This window comes from Manis javanica, chromosome 1 (assembly GCF_040802235.1).
Source record: "Manis javanica isolate MJ-LG chromosome 1, MJ_LKY, whole genome shotgun sequence".
Classification (NCBI taxonomy): Eukaryota; Metazoa; Chordata; class Mammalia; order Pholidota; family Manidae; genus Manis; species Manis javanica.
In genome coordinates, this window is record NC_133156.1 from 96,828,823 (window position 1) to 96,843,502 (window position 14,680).

At 33.6% G+C, this 14,680-nt stretch overlaps 1 protein-coding gene across 5 annotated transcripts in view; it reads right to left on the reverse strand.

Annotated features, from left to right (window-relative positions):
* The window catches only part of BDP1 (BDP1 general transcription factor IIIB subunit), a 107,099-nt gene that overhangs the window by 15,339 nt on the left and 77,080 nt on the right, over positions 1-14,680 (reverse strand). For 3 of the 5 annotated variants that reach the window (XM_073235351.1, XM_073235343.1, XM_037026132.2), the window contains 9 exons: positions 12,502-12,618; positions 9,251-9,287; positions 8,667-8,759; positions 7,172-7,394; positions 6,592-6,746; positions 4,278-4,428; positions 3,847-4,027; positions 1,012-1,075; positions 470-647 (listed from right to left, as the gene is read on the reverse strand). In XM_073235351.1, coding sequence (XP_073091452.1) covers positions 470-647; positions 1,012-1,075; positions 3,847-4,027; positions 4,278-4,428; positions 6,592-6,746; positions 7,172-7,394; positions 8,667-8,759; positions 9,251-9,287; positions 12,502-12,618 — 1,199 coding nt within the window. Of the gene's footprint in view, positions 1-469; positions 648-1,011; positions 1,076-1,350; positions 1,487-3,846; positions 4,028-4,277; positions 4,429-6,591; positions 6,747-7,171; positions 7,395-8,666; positions 8,760-9,250; positions 9,288-12,501; positions 12,619-14,680 lie in introns of those variants that run through there. The other 2 variants (XR_012130660.1, XM_073235336.1) reach the window with 2 other exon arrangements.

A 14,680-nucleotide genomic window follows, 5' to 3' on the forward strand; every position in this document is an offset into this window, starting at 1 on the left:
AGACTTCACTATCTAATACTTCTAGTAAGCTTCCTAACCATTGGCTATTAAAATGTAACAATTCTACAGTAAAGAATTAAAATAAAGGCATTAGAAATATACAGAACTGTTACCTGTCTGTACTATTTGTGCAACTTGCTGTGAATGTATACTTATTACAGAATTTAAAATATACATACTTAAAAAATAATTATACCTTTAAGAGATGCCATTTTAGGATCCAGATAGCTAAATATTTTTAGGTTCAAAATACTTAAAAATACCAAACAAGTTTCACACTAAAGTATTACACATTTAAATGGCATCTTTATCAGATATAAATTCGATGATTTCTTCTCCACCACATAATTACTAAATATGAACTCCAGAACAATTACAAATAATGTTGGTGAATGGCTTGTTCAATCAAAACTCTTTGATTCATAAAGCACCTTTTCTTCTAACAAAAACAGTTTAGCTCATTCATTACCTTATGTCACCCCTTTCTTCCATATTCACTGATTTGACCAATATGGGTGCTGGCAGTAAAGAGTTTGGCATTAACTGTGTAGTAGTATCAGTAAATTCTTCTACTGCATTGGTTGGGATTTCCACCAGAGTTAAAATGAATGCTTGTTCATCCTCACCATCTTGACGTACATTAGTAACTAGATTCACCAAAATTTAAGTTAGTAATGAAAAGCTGGACCATGAAAACAACAGATAATAATTAATTTATTTCATTTCTAAAAAGTCTCAGGGTATCTTATCACCAAAAGAAAAAGCAAAATTACACCCCCCAAAAAAATTTTAAAAAGTAATTTCATAAAGATAAAGATGATTCACTATGGAGAGGATTTATAATTCTGAATAACAAAACTTATACACAAAATACTTCCAGTTCTTTTTTTAAGTTTTGTTTTTATTTTAGTTTAAGGCCATTGGAGACTAAAATAACTTCCATAGTCAAATGGGGGGTAAAAAACCACACTATTAGGTTCTATGACACTTCACTGAAGCAGATTATCATACCTGTTACATCTTGAGGATTGACTATATTCTCTTGTAGAACTTCTGGAATACTAGTTGCTGTACACTGTTATAAAAAATTAAAATGAAAGAGTGAGGTTGAACAAATCTTAGTTTTAAAAGGTTTTTCTAACAATCTGATATAGTGATAGTTACTCTTTCAAAATTCAGCAACTTAAACTACATAGAAGTTTTCAAATTTTTGAAACTTCTAGTTTTATCAATAACATTTGATTCATTTAAATAAACATACATATACAAATAAAGAAATTGACTATATTGTTAAATATGTGTGTTTTATGAACTTATTTTTGAGGTAACAGGAAAGGAAGATCCAAATACCTCAACCTTCTCTCTATCCCCATCACAGAAGCCTTTGTACTTTAAATAGGTGACCTTGAATGGAGGCAAACTGTCTCCTTGCTTCCAGCATGGCTCCCTCCAATCTGTTTTCCACAAAACTGCAAACTTGTTTTCTCTAAAATGCAATTTGGATTGTAATTCTTTAATGCTTAAATTCTTAAAACTTTCAATTTGTAACCAACAATGTTAGTAAGTGATTAAGGCAAGAATCATCAACTGTATACTAGAATTACCAGGTGAAAGGTTGCTGCTCTATGATAAATTACTAATATAAAGTGGAAAATATGTCATTGTAATAGAGAAATCTGTCTGGCACCACTCTAGCCAAGTGACCAGTAAGCATCACCAATATTGGGACAAAATGGCATTATGTATCTCCTAATGTGATGCAAAAGGAGCAACACATCACCTATGTAGTAACCTTGCCAAGAAATGTTTAACATGAATCTAATGAGGAAGCAATTAAAATAAATCCAGACTATGGATTAGCCTGGACTCTTCAAATGTCACAGTCACAAAAGAGGGAAAAGGGCAGGAGAACTACTCTAGATAAAAGAGAAATGACAACTAACTGCAGTATGGGAGCATTAACAGAACTGTATATTGCATATTATTATTATATCAATGTTAGATAGTGTTACATAGTGTGGTAATATTGAGTGTAATGATAATAGTATTGTCATTTCTCTGTGAGAATGTCCTTGTTCCTATCAGATATAAACTGGAGAATTTATGGGTCAAGGCTCATGTCTGCAGCTTATTTTCAAATGGTTCCATTTTTTAAAAGCATCTATCTATGGAGATGAGGAGAGAGAGAGAGAAAAAAGCAAATGAGACAGAATATTAATGATGAATCCAAGTAAAGGGCATGTGAGGGTTCTTAAGTTGGAAATTATCTGAAAATAAAAAGGCAAAATAAAACAATTGGGGGTGGGAGGAAATCCTGTATCTTTGGATGTAGTCCAAACTCTGTAGTAAGTCATAAAAATTCCTTTTATGATCTGTTCCCAGGCTATCTATGTTACTTATCTCCACCACTTTGTTCATTTATATTCCATTCATAAGTACTTATAGTCCCTGAACATGTCATGCTATTTCACACTTGTTTTTTATATATGTTCCTCCCCTTTAACTGGCTAGTGCAGACTTTTCTTCTAGATCCAGGATTCTGTCAATCCTGGCTGCACATTAGAATAACCTGAGAAACTTAAAAAGTACTCATGCCTGCACCGCACTCCTAGAGATTGATTTCATTGGATTGGGTTGGTGACCACTCATAAAGGGTCTTGTGCAACCCTCTTTCACAGCGCCTATTAGAGTTTAACCATTCATTTATTCATTTGCTTCCCACAACTCTGTGTCCGTAGTATTTCACACAGTATCAACATTTTGTAATAACATCTCAAAAAATACTTGCTCTGTGAATGAACTGCTCAGATTTGGGGGTTAAGAAGCAAAAGGTGAATTCTCTGTGAAAAACACTGCCTGTTTCAGAGCTTTCACAGCAAAGCTAGGTATTGGCTACTTTTTTAAAAAAAATCTATGCTCCAAGACATATGCACCCCTATGTTTATCGCAGCACTATTTACAATAGCCATGAAATGGAAGCAACATAAGTGCCCAGCAGTAGATGAATGGATAAAGAAAATGTGGTACATATATACAATGGAATATTCAGCCATAAGAAGAAAACAAATCCTACTATTTGCAACAACATGGATGGAGCTAGAGGGTATTATGCTCAGTGAAATAAGCTAGGTGGAAAAAGACAAGTATCAAATGATTTCACTCATATGTGGAGTATAAGAACAAAGAAAAAAACCTGAAGGAACAAAACAGCAGCAGACTCACAGAACCCAAGAATGGACTAACAGTTACTAAAGGGAAAGGAACTGGGGAGGATGGGAGGGAAGGGAGGGATAAGGGGGAAAAAGGGGCATTACGATTAGCAGGCATAATGTAGGGAGGCGGGCATCGGGCATGTGGAGGGCTGTACAACACAGAGAAGACAAGTAGTGATTCTATAGCATCTTACTATGCTGATGGACAGTGACTGTAATGGGGCATGTGGGAGGGACTTGATGATGGGGGGAGTCTAGTAAGCATAATGTTGCTCATGTAATTGTAGATTAATGATACCAAAAAAAAAAATCTATGCTCCAGAGACTAAATATGTACTCAATAAAAATTCTATCACAATACATTCTTTCAAAGGCAAATCTATAAGGAAAGGAAACAGGTCAGTGGTTTTCAGGTGCTGGGGATAGGAGCAGAGGTGACTATAAAAGGGCACTGGGGAGTTTTAGGGATGATGGAGAACTGTTCATATGTTTGTTATGTAACTGTATGTTTGTCACAAGCTGTAGAATGGCATACTAAAAAGGGTGAAGTTTACTGTATGGAAATTATACCTTAATTTTTTTTAATAGGGAATAAACATCCAGCCAACCCATGTTACATCTTACATTCTTTTACCTCTGGTGAATGAAATGTAAGGACACTGTCTGCAATGGAGTCCTTTCTCAGGGGCTCTTGGATAGAACTCTCACTGAGACCCCTACCCAAACCACATGTGTGGGGCCTTGTCTCAGAAAAAACAACTGGAGCAACTGACAATATCTGAACCTCTTGAGATCCCTCCTCTTGATCTTCATTTCTGAAAGAGAAATTAGTATGTATTAGCTTTAGGGAATGTATTGGAGTTCTGTATTTGAAATTAAGCAACCACAGAATGTTTAGAATTAGATGCATCAAAGATCATATAATTTAATGGTTTTCAAACTTTTAAAATATTTAAAATTTAATGCAACAGAACCCTTTTTTCAATGAAATTCTTATAGCTACAGCTTATGGCTATAGTTGAAAAAGAACATACACCAAATCCCAGCATGTCATCCTTCTTTTACCTTTCAGTTAGGTTTCTGTCTTGTGAGATACTGGTCTCCTCAATACCATGTGCACATGCCCATTTGTTCTGCTCCTTACTCCCTTCTGTTGTAACTGATCCAAGGTTTTTATCTTGTAATCCTGTTGCTTTAGAAGCATGTTTCTCAGCTTCTTAAATAGAAAACACATTTAAGATACAGCTCAAAATAATATAGCTAAAATCTCCATATTAGAAACATATTCTCTCTTCAAATACAGATCACTCTAGAGTGGCTCTTCCAAATTGCTCTTAATTCAAAAACCAAGCTTACTCACATGGCAGAAAGGAGGTAACCAGCCAGTGAGAACTGTGAACAGTAAAACAGATAGATGATCAATGAATTCTACACTGCACTTATTTCACTCCTGGCTGCCACAGCAATGGGATCTCCACTTTACGGTAACAGCAGTGTAACTACACCCACAAGCAAAGAGATTTAGAGGTAGGTACACGTAAGGTCTAGCAAGTTCCACCTCGGGGCAAGTGTCAGAAAGGAAGAATACTGTCACAAAGGGAAAGAAATTATTTCTATATAAAAGAGGTAACTTGAGCCTTCATACTACGAGAGCTTCTGGGTATTGCTCAAACCAGAACTAGTAATGAATTAACTAACTGAACCATGGGCTCAATCCCAGAAATCAGGACCCCAAAACAGGGAAAAGTTGATGCTAATTATCTAGTTCTTCTTTATATGGGGTTTAATACAATTTCGGCAGCCTTCTACTTGCACTGCTTTACCTATTCTTACCAGCACCCTAAGGGATTGGGCCCTTGGCAGGAAGGAGAGGTGGGAAACAAAGTGGGACTAGGATTCAGCATGTACTTCACAATACAGTGAAGCCATTAAAAAATTAAATAGAGTACTGTATGACCATACAGAACAACTTTTTCAATATGTTAATCTTTAAAAACAGAAGGTACTAATATATTTTAAATTCTTAATAATTAGAAGACAAATAAGCCAATTTAAAAACAAGCGCAGATATGAATAGACATATTGGCACAAATAAGATATACAAATAAGTACATGAAAAGATATTCAACATCATTCGTCATCAGGAAATTGCAAATCAAAACTACAATGAGATAATCACTCACACCCACTGGGATAGCTATAATCAAAAAGAGAATAATAAGTGACTGGGAGGATACAGAGAAACTGAAGCCCTCACAAATGTTGGTGAAAATATAAAATGATGCAGCCACTTTGAAATAATTTGGTAACTCCTCAAAAGACTACACACAGAATAACCATATGACCCAGTAATTCCATTGTAGATATAAACACAAATGAAAACATATGTCCTAACCAAAACATACGAATGTTCTTAGTATCATTATTTATAATAGCAACAAGGTAGAAAACAACCCAAAAGCCCATCAACAGATCACTGGATACACAAAATGTGATTATCTCTACAATGGAATATTATTTGGCAAGACAAAGAAATGAAATATTTGATATATGCCACAATATGGATGAGCCCTGAAAACATGCTAAGTGAAAGTAACCAGACACTAAAGACCACATATTATATGATTCCACTTAAATAAAATGTCTGGAATAGGCAAATCCAGAGACAAAAAATAGATTAGTGGTTGTCCAGGGCTGGGTTGGGAGATAACAGGGAGTGACCGCTAATAGTGATGGTTATACAACTTAGTGAATATACTAACCACTGAATTGTAGACTTTAAATGAGTGAATGTATGGTATGTGAATTATCTAAATAAAAGTGTTACTTTTAAAAGTACATAACAGTAGTATGATATAATATGCACATATTTTTGTTTTTTCTGAAAGAAATATACATACATGTACATATATACATACATATATATGGAGGTATATGTGAATATACACACACACGCACACACACAGATTTAGATGCTTATGTGAATAAAACATTTCTTAAAGTCAACAATAAAAATTAACAACAGTTTATGAGTAGAGGTGGTATTAGGGAGCTAGCAATCACGGAAGGAGTTTTTAAAATTTCATGCCTTATGGCACTGTCTTTTTGTTTTGTCACATGCATGTATAGCTACCTAAGAGTATATTTACTTAAATATTCACATATATACACACCGAGAAGAAAATATATATGAAAGTTTGAGTAAATACTGCAAAATGGTAATAATTACTGAAATTAGACTTACAGCTCATTCCACTTTATGTCTGAAACTTTTTAATAGTAAGTTAAAATAATTGTAACTGAATATTCCGTTTGAAATACTAATGCAATTTCTTGTGTCAAAGCAATTTTGTAACTGTAAGGGAACAATACAATTTACCTCTTTGAATTTCCATTTCTCCTTCTATGAACAAACTGGGAACTTTCTGATGAGCATCAAAACTGCTGGTCCCTAAAATCTTCTTAAGATTTGGCTGAGGCTTGGCAAAGCCACTTCTCATTTTCAAATAACTTGTCATTTCAGTAGTTGTATTCCTAGAAAAAGAGATCGGAAGAGAGAAAACTTTATCAACTGTGTAATAATGTTCTCTCTCACAGTGACACACTGTCTATACATGTTCTTTCTTAATTTAAAACTACGTGGCAGTAACTTTACTAAATGTCTTGAGAAAGAAAGCAAATCTGGACCATGTTTATAAAGCTCAGCCTACACTTACTGAAAACTATTTCATTAAAGCTTCAAAGATGCACACATCATGAGAAGTTTAATATGCAAATTAAACTAAAATCAAAATCAGCCCACCCTCATAAAGGTGAGAAATAATGAGTATCACATATTTTACAGTTATGTAAGTATTATTCAAAGCTATTAACTAAATTGATGGTGGGTTAAATACATGTATTATTGAATACTATGATTTTAATAAAACAAAAAAATAGTTGAATAAAGCAGAATAAACCTGGTTGATAAAGCATTTTCCTTTATTTCCTCCGTTGTACCCATTTCTTCTTTAGCACTTTGTTCCTCCAATATAATCTTGTTTTCTTCTAATGATGGAGATGTACTATTGACAGATGAAGACAGCTCCTGACATTCAAGAGCAATTTTGTGATTTACATTATCTGGGCTAAAAGGAACCTGACTCGTATCCTTTGAATGAACATCAGGAAGTACACATACTCCTATTACAGAAAAAAAATTTTTTTAACTGATTATACAAATAGGATGTCCAAATAAAATAAATCTTTCAATATTTGGCAATTGTAAAACTTCTGTATTATTTTTCAATTTGCTTTTTTGGCTCCAAAAATAAATTTACGATCTCATATATTTCATGCCAGAGATTTAACCTGCTCTAAGCTTAATAATTCTTGAGGACTGAAATTTTTTATGCTATTTAAGTAAAAATAAAATGTTTTGTTACTTTCAGTAATGATATACCAGCAGATGAATTCCAAAATAGGATTGCTTCATTTATAATTTTTTAAAACCTGTATTTTATCAGTTAATGATTCTGTAACACCTTACTACATTGATGGACAGTGACTGAACTGGAGGAGGTGAGGATTTGATAACACAGGTAAATGTTGAACCACTGTGCTGTGTATTTGAAACTAACATAAGATTGTATATCAATGATACTTTAATAAAAATAAGAAAACCGAGTTTTGTGATAGGCAACACTGGCAATTCAATGTAATACTCTGCCACTGAGAAAGGAGCCCAATAGTGAACGTAAATCATTACAGACTTTCCTGACAAATACACAACTATGGGCTTAAAAGTCTAACACTAAAATAAATGGCAGGCCACTCATCACCAGTCAAAATAATTAACATAATTATACATTTACTGTACTTAAAGAAGGTACTTAGATAGTAAAGACCATAGCTTCACTATAAGGTCAGCCTAAAATGTTAAAAATCTGGGTTGAATCTAACAAAAGGAACACACAACACAACAAACAACAACAACAACAAAAAAAAATCTGGGTTGAAATATCTTTTGGCTTAGTCCAAACTAAGAGAACAGTCTAAACTAAATCATCTAACTGACTGCTATTGACTGCCCCCTCACACTAATTCAACTGTCATGTAAAGACTATCCAAAGTGGCAGCTCCCTTGCTAAAGAAATGTGTGATCAGGGATCAGTTAGCTCAGTTAACCGATGATGTTTATGATGATAAAGGTAAAGGTCTTACTTATTATTCCACAAGTACAAATTATTCTTAATAACCAAGTGCACTACCTCAAAATAGTGGCCACTATATCTAAAGTGACTAAGTAAGTTGGAAGGATCCGTGCACACTTACTACCTTTTCTGGAAAAACAAAGTGATACCAACTTCAAATGTAAAAGGCAGGTATTTATTTATTACTCAAATGTGGATATAATTTCTTAAAAGTTGGATTTTAAAAGTTTCTTTTTTTGTAGGATTTATATTTCTTTCTTACCATCACTCTGTTCTGTACTGATCTCTGACTGCAACACTAGATCTCCCATTGTAAGTAAAGTTATGGCAGCTTCTGTGCTTCCATCATTGGTACCTTGTGAAAAAATATACTAATATTAAAACAGAAGAATGAATCTAGAAATTTAAGTTTGTTCACTCAGAAAAGATTTTTAATTCAAGTGTTTATCTTCTAGTAACAAGTTTCAATATCATCCATACTACTAATCTCTTACAAGGGTAGTGTTTGTTCAGCCTGTATTTCTTATATAAAGAAATCATCAGCTGTTGGTTTTTACTCACTAAAAATGCTTCCCCCACCTTAAATAACTTAATACCTTCAAAGAAAATACATCTGTGCAGACCAGAGGAAACAAATACTTCTTCATTAAACATTTAATGCTTAACTCACTTTCTAAAGTAACATTCCAAGGGTCAAAGTTTCTCCTAGAGATAACACATTCAACAGTTGTGTCATTTTTTGTTCAATTCTTCAGCAAAATGACTCATTTACTAACTATGACCACTACTAAATCACTGTGCTAGCGTAAACCAAATATTTTTAGCAGTTTTGTTATTAACGGTTACCTGTTTCATCTTGGATATGTTCACCTGTGGTCATTTCCTAAAAGAATAAAAGTAACATCTTATGCATTTTCCCAAATGTATCTCTGTATCTCAAAATATCTTCTGTATCTCAAAAGCACTGTTTTACAGGTCTTTCTACGCTTTTGATTACAATGGATGGAAATGGGTTTTTTACCTTAATTTATAATCATGACATATTTCATAAACAAGATAAAAGTCAAATTATTTTGTCTCCTGCTCTATAGTTTACCCTTTCCTTGTACTGTATGCAAACTTTAACTCTGATCATATTGCAATGTGCATCTACCATTCTTATTTTCATAATCCTTCAATTTCAGTCATTTGTGCTGCAAGTTTTGACCTAGTGCAAACCAAGTTTTCCAGAACACTGCAAAAATTTACACTACTAGGTGGCTTAAAATGAAAATTAATTTTAAGAAATTAAGAAGCCACAGGATTGATGTTTACCATGACAGTATGAGGAGCTCTGCTGACCCTCTCCCCAGTGAGACTGGTGAAATTTATTTTAAAATAACCAGTTAAAGCTCTGGAAATAGTCCTAAGGGCATACAATGATCATCTATCCAAGAAAATTTATGAAAACTCAGTAACAAAAGCAAGCAAGCATCTATGGTATTTAAAGTAAGACTGCTGCTCTCTCCTTACTTCCTTCTCCCAGTTCAGCGAAGCAGAGACTCCACCTCAAACAAATGCAGCCAAGAAAACAGGGCCCCTTCTCCCTGCATGTCCCATTGGAAGGCTCTTTTCCTAGGCAGAGCAGGACTTCAGCTCCTGATACCACAGGAATCTGGGGTCAGATTCACAATAGATAATAGGCCAATGTCTATTACAAATATGACACAAAAAGCCTAAACAGAATGCCAGCAAACCAAATCCAGCAACATATTAAAATCATAAACCATAACCAAGTAGGATTTATCCCAGAGATGCAATTTTTCAGTTTAACATAAAAAACTCAATCCATGTAATATATCATATTCATACAGTAAAAAACAAAATCATATGATCATCTCAATAGATGCAGAAAGAGCATACAACAAATTCCAACACCCTTTCATGATAACACAGAGAAACAAGGAAGAGAATACAACTTCCTTAATATGATAAAGGGCATCTATGAAAAAACCAGAGCTAAGAAAGACTGGATGCTTTCCCACTAAGACCAGAAATAAGACAAGAATGTCTGCTCTTGCCACTTTTATCTAACATTGCACTGGAGGTTTTAGCCAGGGAATTAGGCAAGCAAAAGAAATAAGACATCCATATTGGAAAGAGATGTTGAAGTCCTAATCCCCAGTACCATGAACATGACTTACTTGGAAACAGGATCTTTTTTAGATATAATCAATTTAAGATGAGGTCATACTGGATTAAAGTTGGCCCTAATCCAATATAACTGATGTCCTCAAAAAGAGAAGAAACACAGACACACATATATGGAGAACACCATGTGGCAATGGAGGCAGAGGTTGGAACTGTGCTGCCATGAGCTAAGGAATGGCAAGGACTTCCAGCAACAACTGCCAGAAGGTAGGAAAAAGAAAGACTGGGATGCTTTCTCCCTCAGATCCTTCAGAAGGAACCATTAAAGGCAGCACCTGATTTTCAAATTCTAGCCTCCAAAACTGTGAGAGAATAACTTTCTATAATTTTAAGCCACCCAGTTTGTCATAGAAGCTCTAGGAAACGAATACAGAAAGGCAGAAGTAAACCTATCTCTATCCACTTATGCCATGATCTTGCATTCAGAAAATCCTAAAGAACCCACTAAAAAACTATTAGAATAAATGAGTTCAGCAAAGTTGCAGGATACAAGACCAACATACAAAAACTTATTCTACTTCTATATACTTGCAGTAAACAATCAATTCCATTCCCTGAAGCATCAAAAATAACAACATACTTGAAAATAAATTTAACAAAGAAGTGCAAAGCTTATACTCTGAAAACTTCAAACCATTGTTAAAAGAAATCAAAGAAGACCTAAATAAATGGGAAAATACCCTATGTTCATCAATTGGAAGACTCAATATTGTAAGATGGCAATAACCCCAACCCACCAATGATCTAATACATTCAATGCACTCCCAATCAGAATCCCAGCTGATGTCATTCAAGAAATTGACAAGTTGACTTTAAAATGCATATAGAATTACAAGGGACCCACAACAGCCAAACAATCCCAAGAAAAGAATAAAATAGGATGACTTACATTACTGAAATTCCAAAACTTACTAGAAAGCAATAGTAATCAATAGAGCATCACTGGCACAAGTATAAACATATAGATCAATGGAACAGAATTGAGAGCCCATAAATAAATCCATGTCTACAGCCAACTGATTTTCAACAAAAATGCAAAACCATCTAATGGAGAAAAAATTGTCTTTTCAGAGAAATGGTGCAACAGGTGGATAGTCATATGCAAAGAATGAAAGACTATAACCTACACCACATACAAAAATTAACTCAAAATGGATTAAAGAGTTGAATGGAAAACTATAGTAAAAACTATAAAACTTTCAGAAGAAAAACAGGAATAAATCTTCAGGACCTTGGCTTTGGCAAGGATTCTTAAACATGACAACAAACCATTAGCAACAAAAGAAAAAAACAGATAAATTGGACTTCATCAAAATGTAAAACTTTTATGTTTTAAAGGGAATCATCAAGAAAATGAAAAAATAACCCACAGAATGGGAGAAAATATTTGCACATCATATATCTAACAAGGAACTTGTATCCAGAATATATAAAAAAGCCTTATAACTCAATAACAAAAAAACAAATGGACCAATAATTTAAAAGTGAGCAAAGGCTCTGAACAGTTTTCCAAAGACGATATGTAAATGGCCAATAAACACATGAAAAGTTGGAATTCCAAGTCTTCATTTGCAAAAACAAGATAAACACCAACCAATATTAAGGAAGAGCACACACAAAAAATGCAACTAAACATATTTTAAATAATTTACATTTAGTATAGACTTAATGCAAGAAAATTTTAATATAAGGTCTAAGGATATTAAGAGGTATTTCCATGCCAAAAAAAAAAATGCTTTTCAAGTCAAACAAAATCTGTGGGTTATTCACTAGTTCCTACTATTTATACAGCTCCCTACATGATAAAAATTAGTGAAGACTGTAAGCTTAAAGCTTTCAAAATAAACTTCAAGTCTTTAAAAAGTAAACAAAGATTTAAAGGCAGAAGTATTAAAATGGATGCTTACAACTGACAATGCATTAGGATTTTCTTGTTTCATTTCCTGAGTAGTCACATCTGTGTTTGAGAGCTGTTCAACAAAAGCTATGCATCCAACATCTGGGACATTCACAGTTATTTCAAGCTGTCAAAATGAAAAGTTTCATCATTTTATTTTGGCATACTCCACATGGCAAAACAAAATGAATAATAAAATAAAATGTTAAACTAAAGACATAATACACATCTATACATGATTTAAAAACTGAAATAGAGTAATTCCTAAAATGATTGATACCTACTTGTCAAAATTACAATATTTAACATTTTTGAGATGTCTGGTTCTTCCAACCAGTAAGCAAAATTTCCAAGGATAATCTTCTCAGTACCTAGCATTTCACTTCCCATTATCCCCACTCTGTCCCCACTTTCCCACAATTTCCCTCATCAGTCTGTTAACACAGATGGAGTACTTCCTAAAAACTAGAGGACTACAGGTACAATGATACAAAGCTGAGTTAAGACAAGTTTGATCCCTACCCTCAAGTAACTCACAATTTAAGAAAAACAGACATGTATGCAACACTCCTAAGTCTCTGTTATAACAGAGATAAGTTGAAAGCACTTAAAAAGATTTATCTCACACACACCTCCAAGGCAACTACCCTCTTCCATAACCCCAAAACCTATTCTTTCTACCCATGGTAATGGCTCTGTAAAATAAAGGGTTTACTCACACTTACATCTTACTTAGCAATCTTATTGGTCAAAGATCCCTACAATGTGGAGGCTAAAAAGACTAAGATTTACCTCCTAAACTATGTACATGAGGTCTGATTCCTATTCCCATATTAACAGAGAGATGAGTATGAAAGACTGCAATTCAACAGAAACTAAGAGTCAAGTTTGAAAATCTGCCTTCAAGACATATTTATTACAGTAATACCTGTGTGTTCTGTGTCTGTTCTCTCATATGTAAACATTAGGAAAAAAATCTTTGCTAAAATCTTTACCCAGGATTAAGTAAAAAGTTCAATTGATTTGAAAAGACTAAACCTTTTCTGAGAAGTTGGGACTGGGTCAAAAATGGGAATATTCTAGATAATTGAAGTTTGTTCTTTAAACTCTATGTGGTTTCAAAGCTTTATTATTTTTTTAATGGCGTTACAGATACAATTGAACCTTTTTAAAGTGTGTAACAAATTGTTTTTTGGAATAGGCATATATGCAACTATCACCACAGTAATTTTTAGAACATTTTTATTACTTCAAAAAAGGAACCATATGTCCATTATTGCTCCTTCAACCCCTCAATTCCAAATTCCTAAGCAACCACTAATTTACTTTATGTCTCTATCAGTTTTCCTATTTTGGACATTTCACATGAATGGAATCATGTAACGTGATTTTTTTAATTGGTTTCTTTTGCTTTACATAGGTTAAGCAAACCTTTTCAGGGTTTGAAGGTCCATGCTATAGTATGTATGAATTAATACATAATATCCTCTTATGATTTAATAATATGCCATCATTTTTTCAATGCTTTTTAAAGGAAACATCTTCTAATGTATAAACTTATTTCTCTGCCTTAGTTGTATGGCTATATGGAATATAATTTAAGCTTTCCTTGTTCAATTATTATGATTAGTGCTATTTAAGAAGGAATTCTGTATTAATTCAAGGATACATCCTGGAACTTCATTTTTCAGAAATTAATTTCTCAAATTAGTTTTTACTGGCAATTTGCCTTTCATCCAAAGAAATTTGTAAAATATAGAACATAGAGCTAAGTGAATTCTCATGCAGGGTCAACCAGCTGTCTTTGTACAAAATTAACTTCCCTTTTGCATTTACTTGGTTTCAACTAAAACTTACATTCACTATCTTTACTTTGAAATTTTAGTTACAAGAAACAATCTTGCACCATTTTTGTTTAGCTTCAACTATCCTAACTCATTAACTTTACAATATCTAGCATGCTTTTAACAGTGAACAAACAAAGGTGGTTTGTACATTCACATATGTGAATTTACAGATTCAGTAATCCATTAATTCTGAGTTAACATTACTTGAATTCTTTTGTTGCCTTCTTTTGTTTTTATCATTACTGCTTTCATGGTTGACTCTTGATTTTGTTTCAAATGACCTGGAAACTATCAACTTGCTTACTACAAAAGTGATTCAGATATGGTGCTCTATAAGCCAAA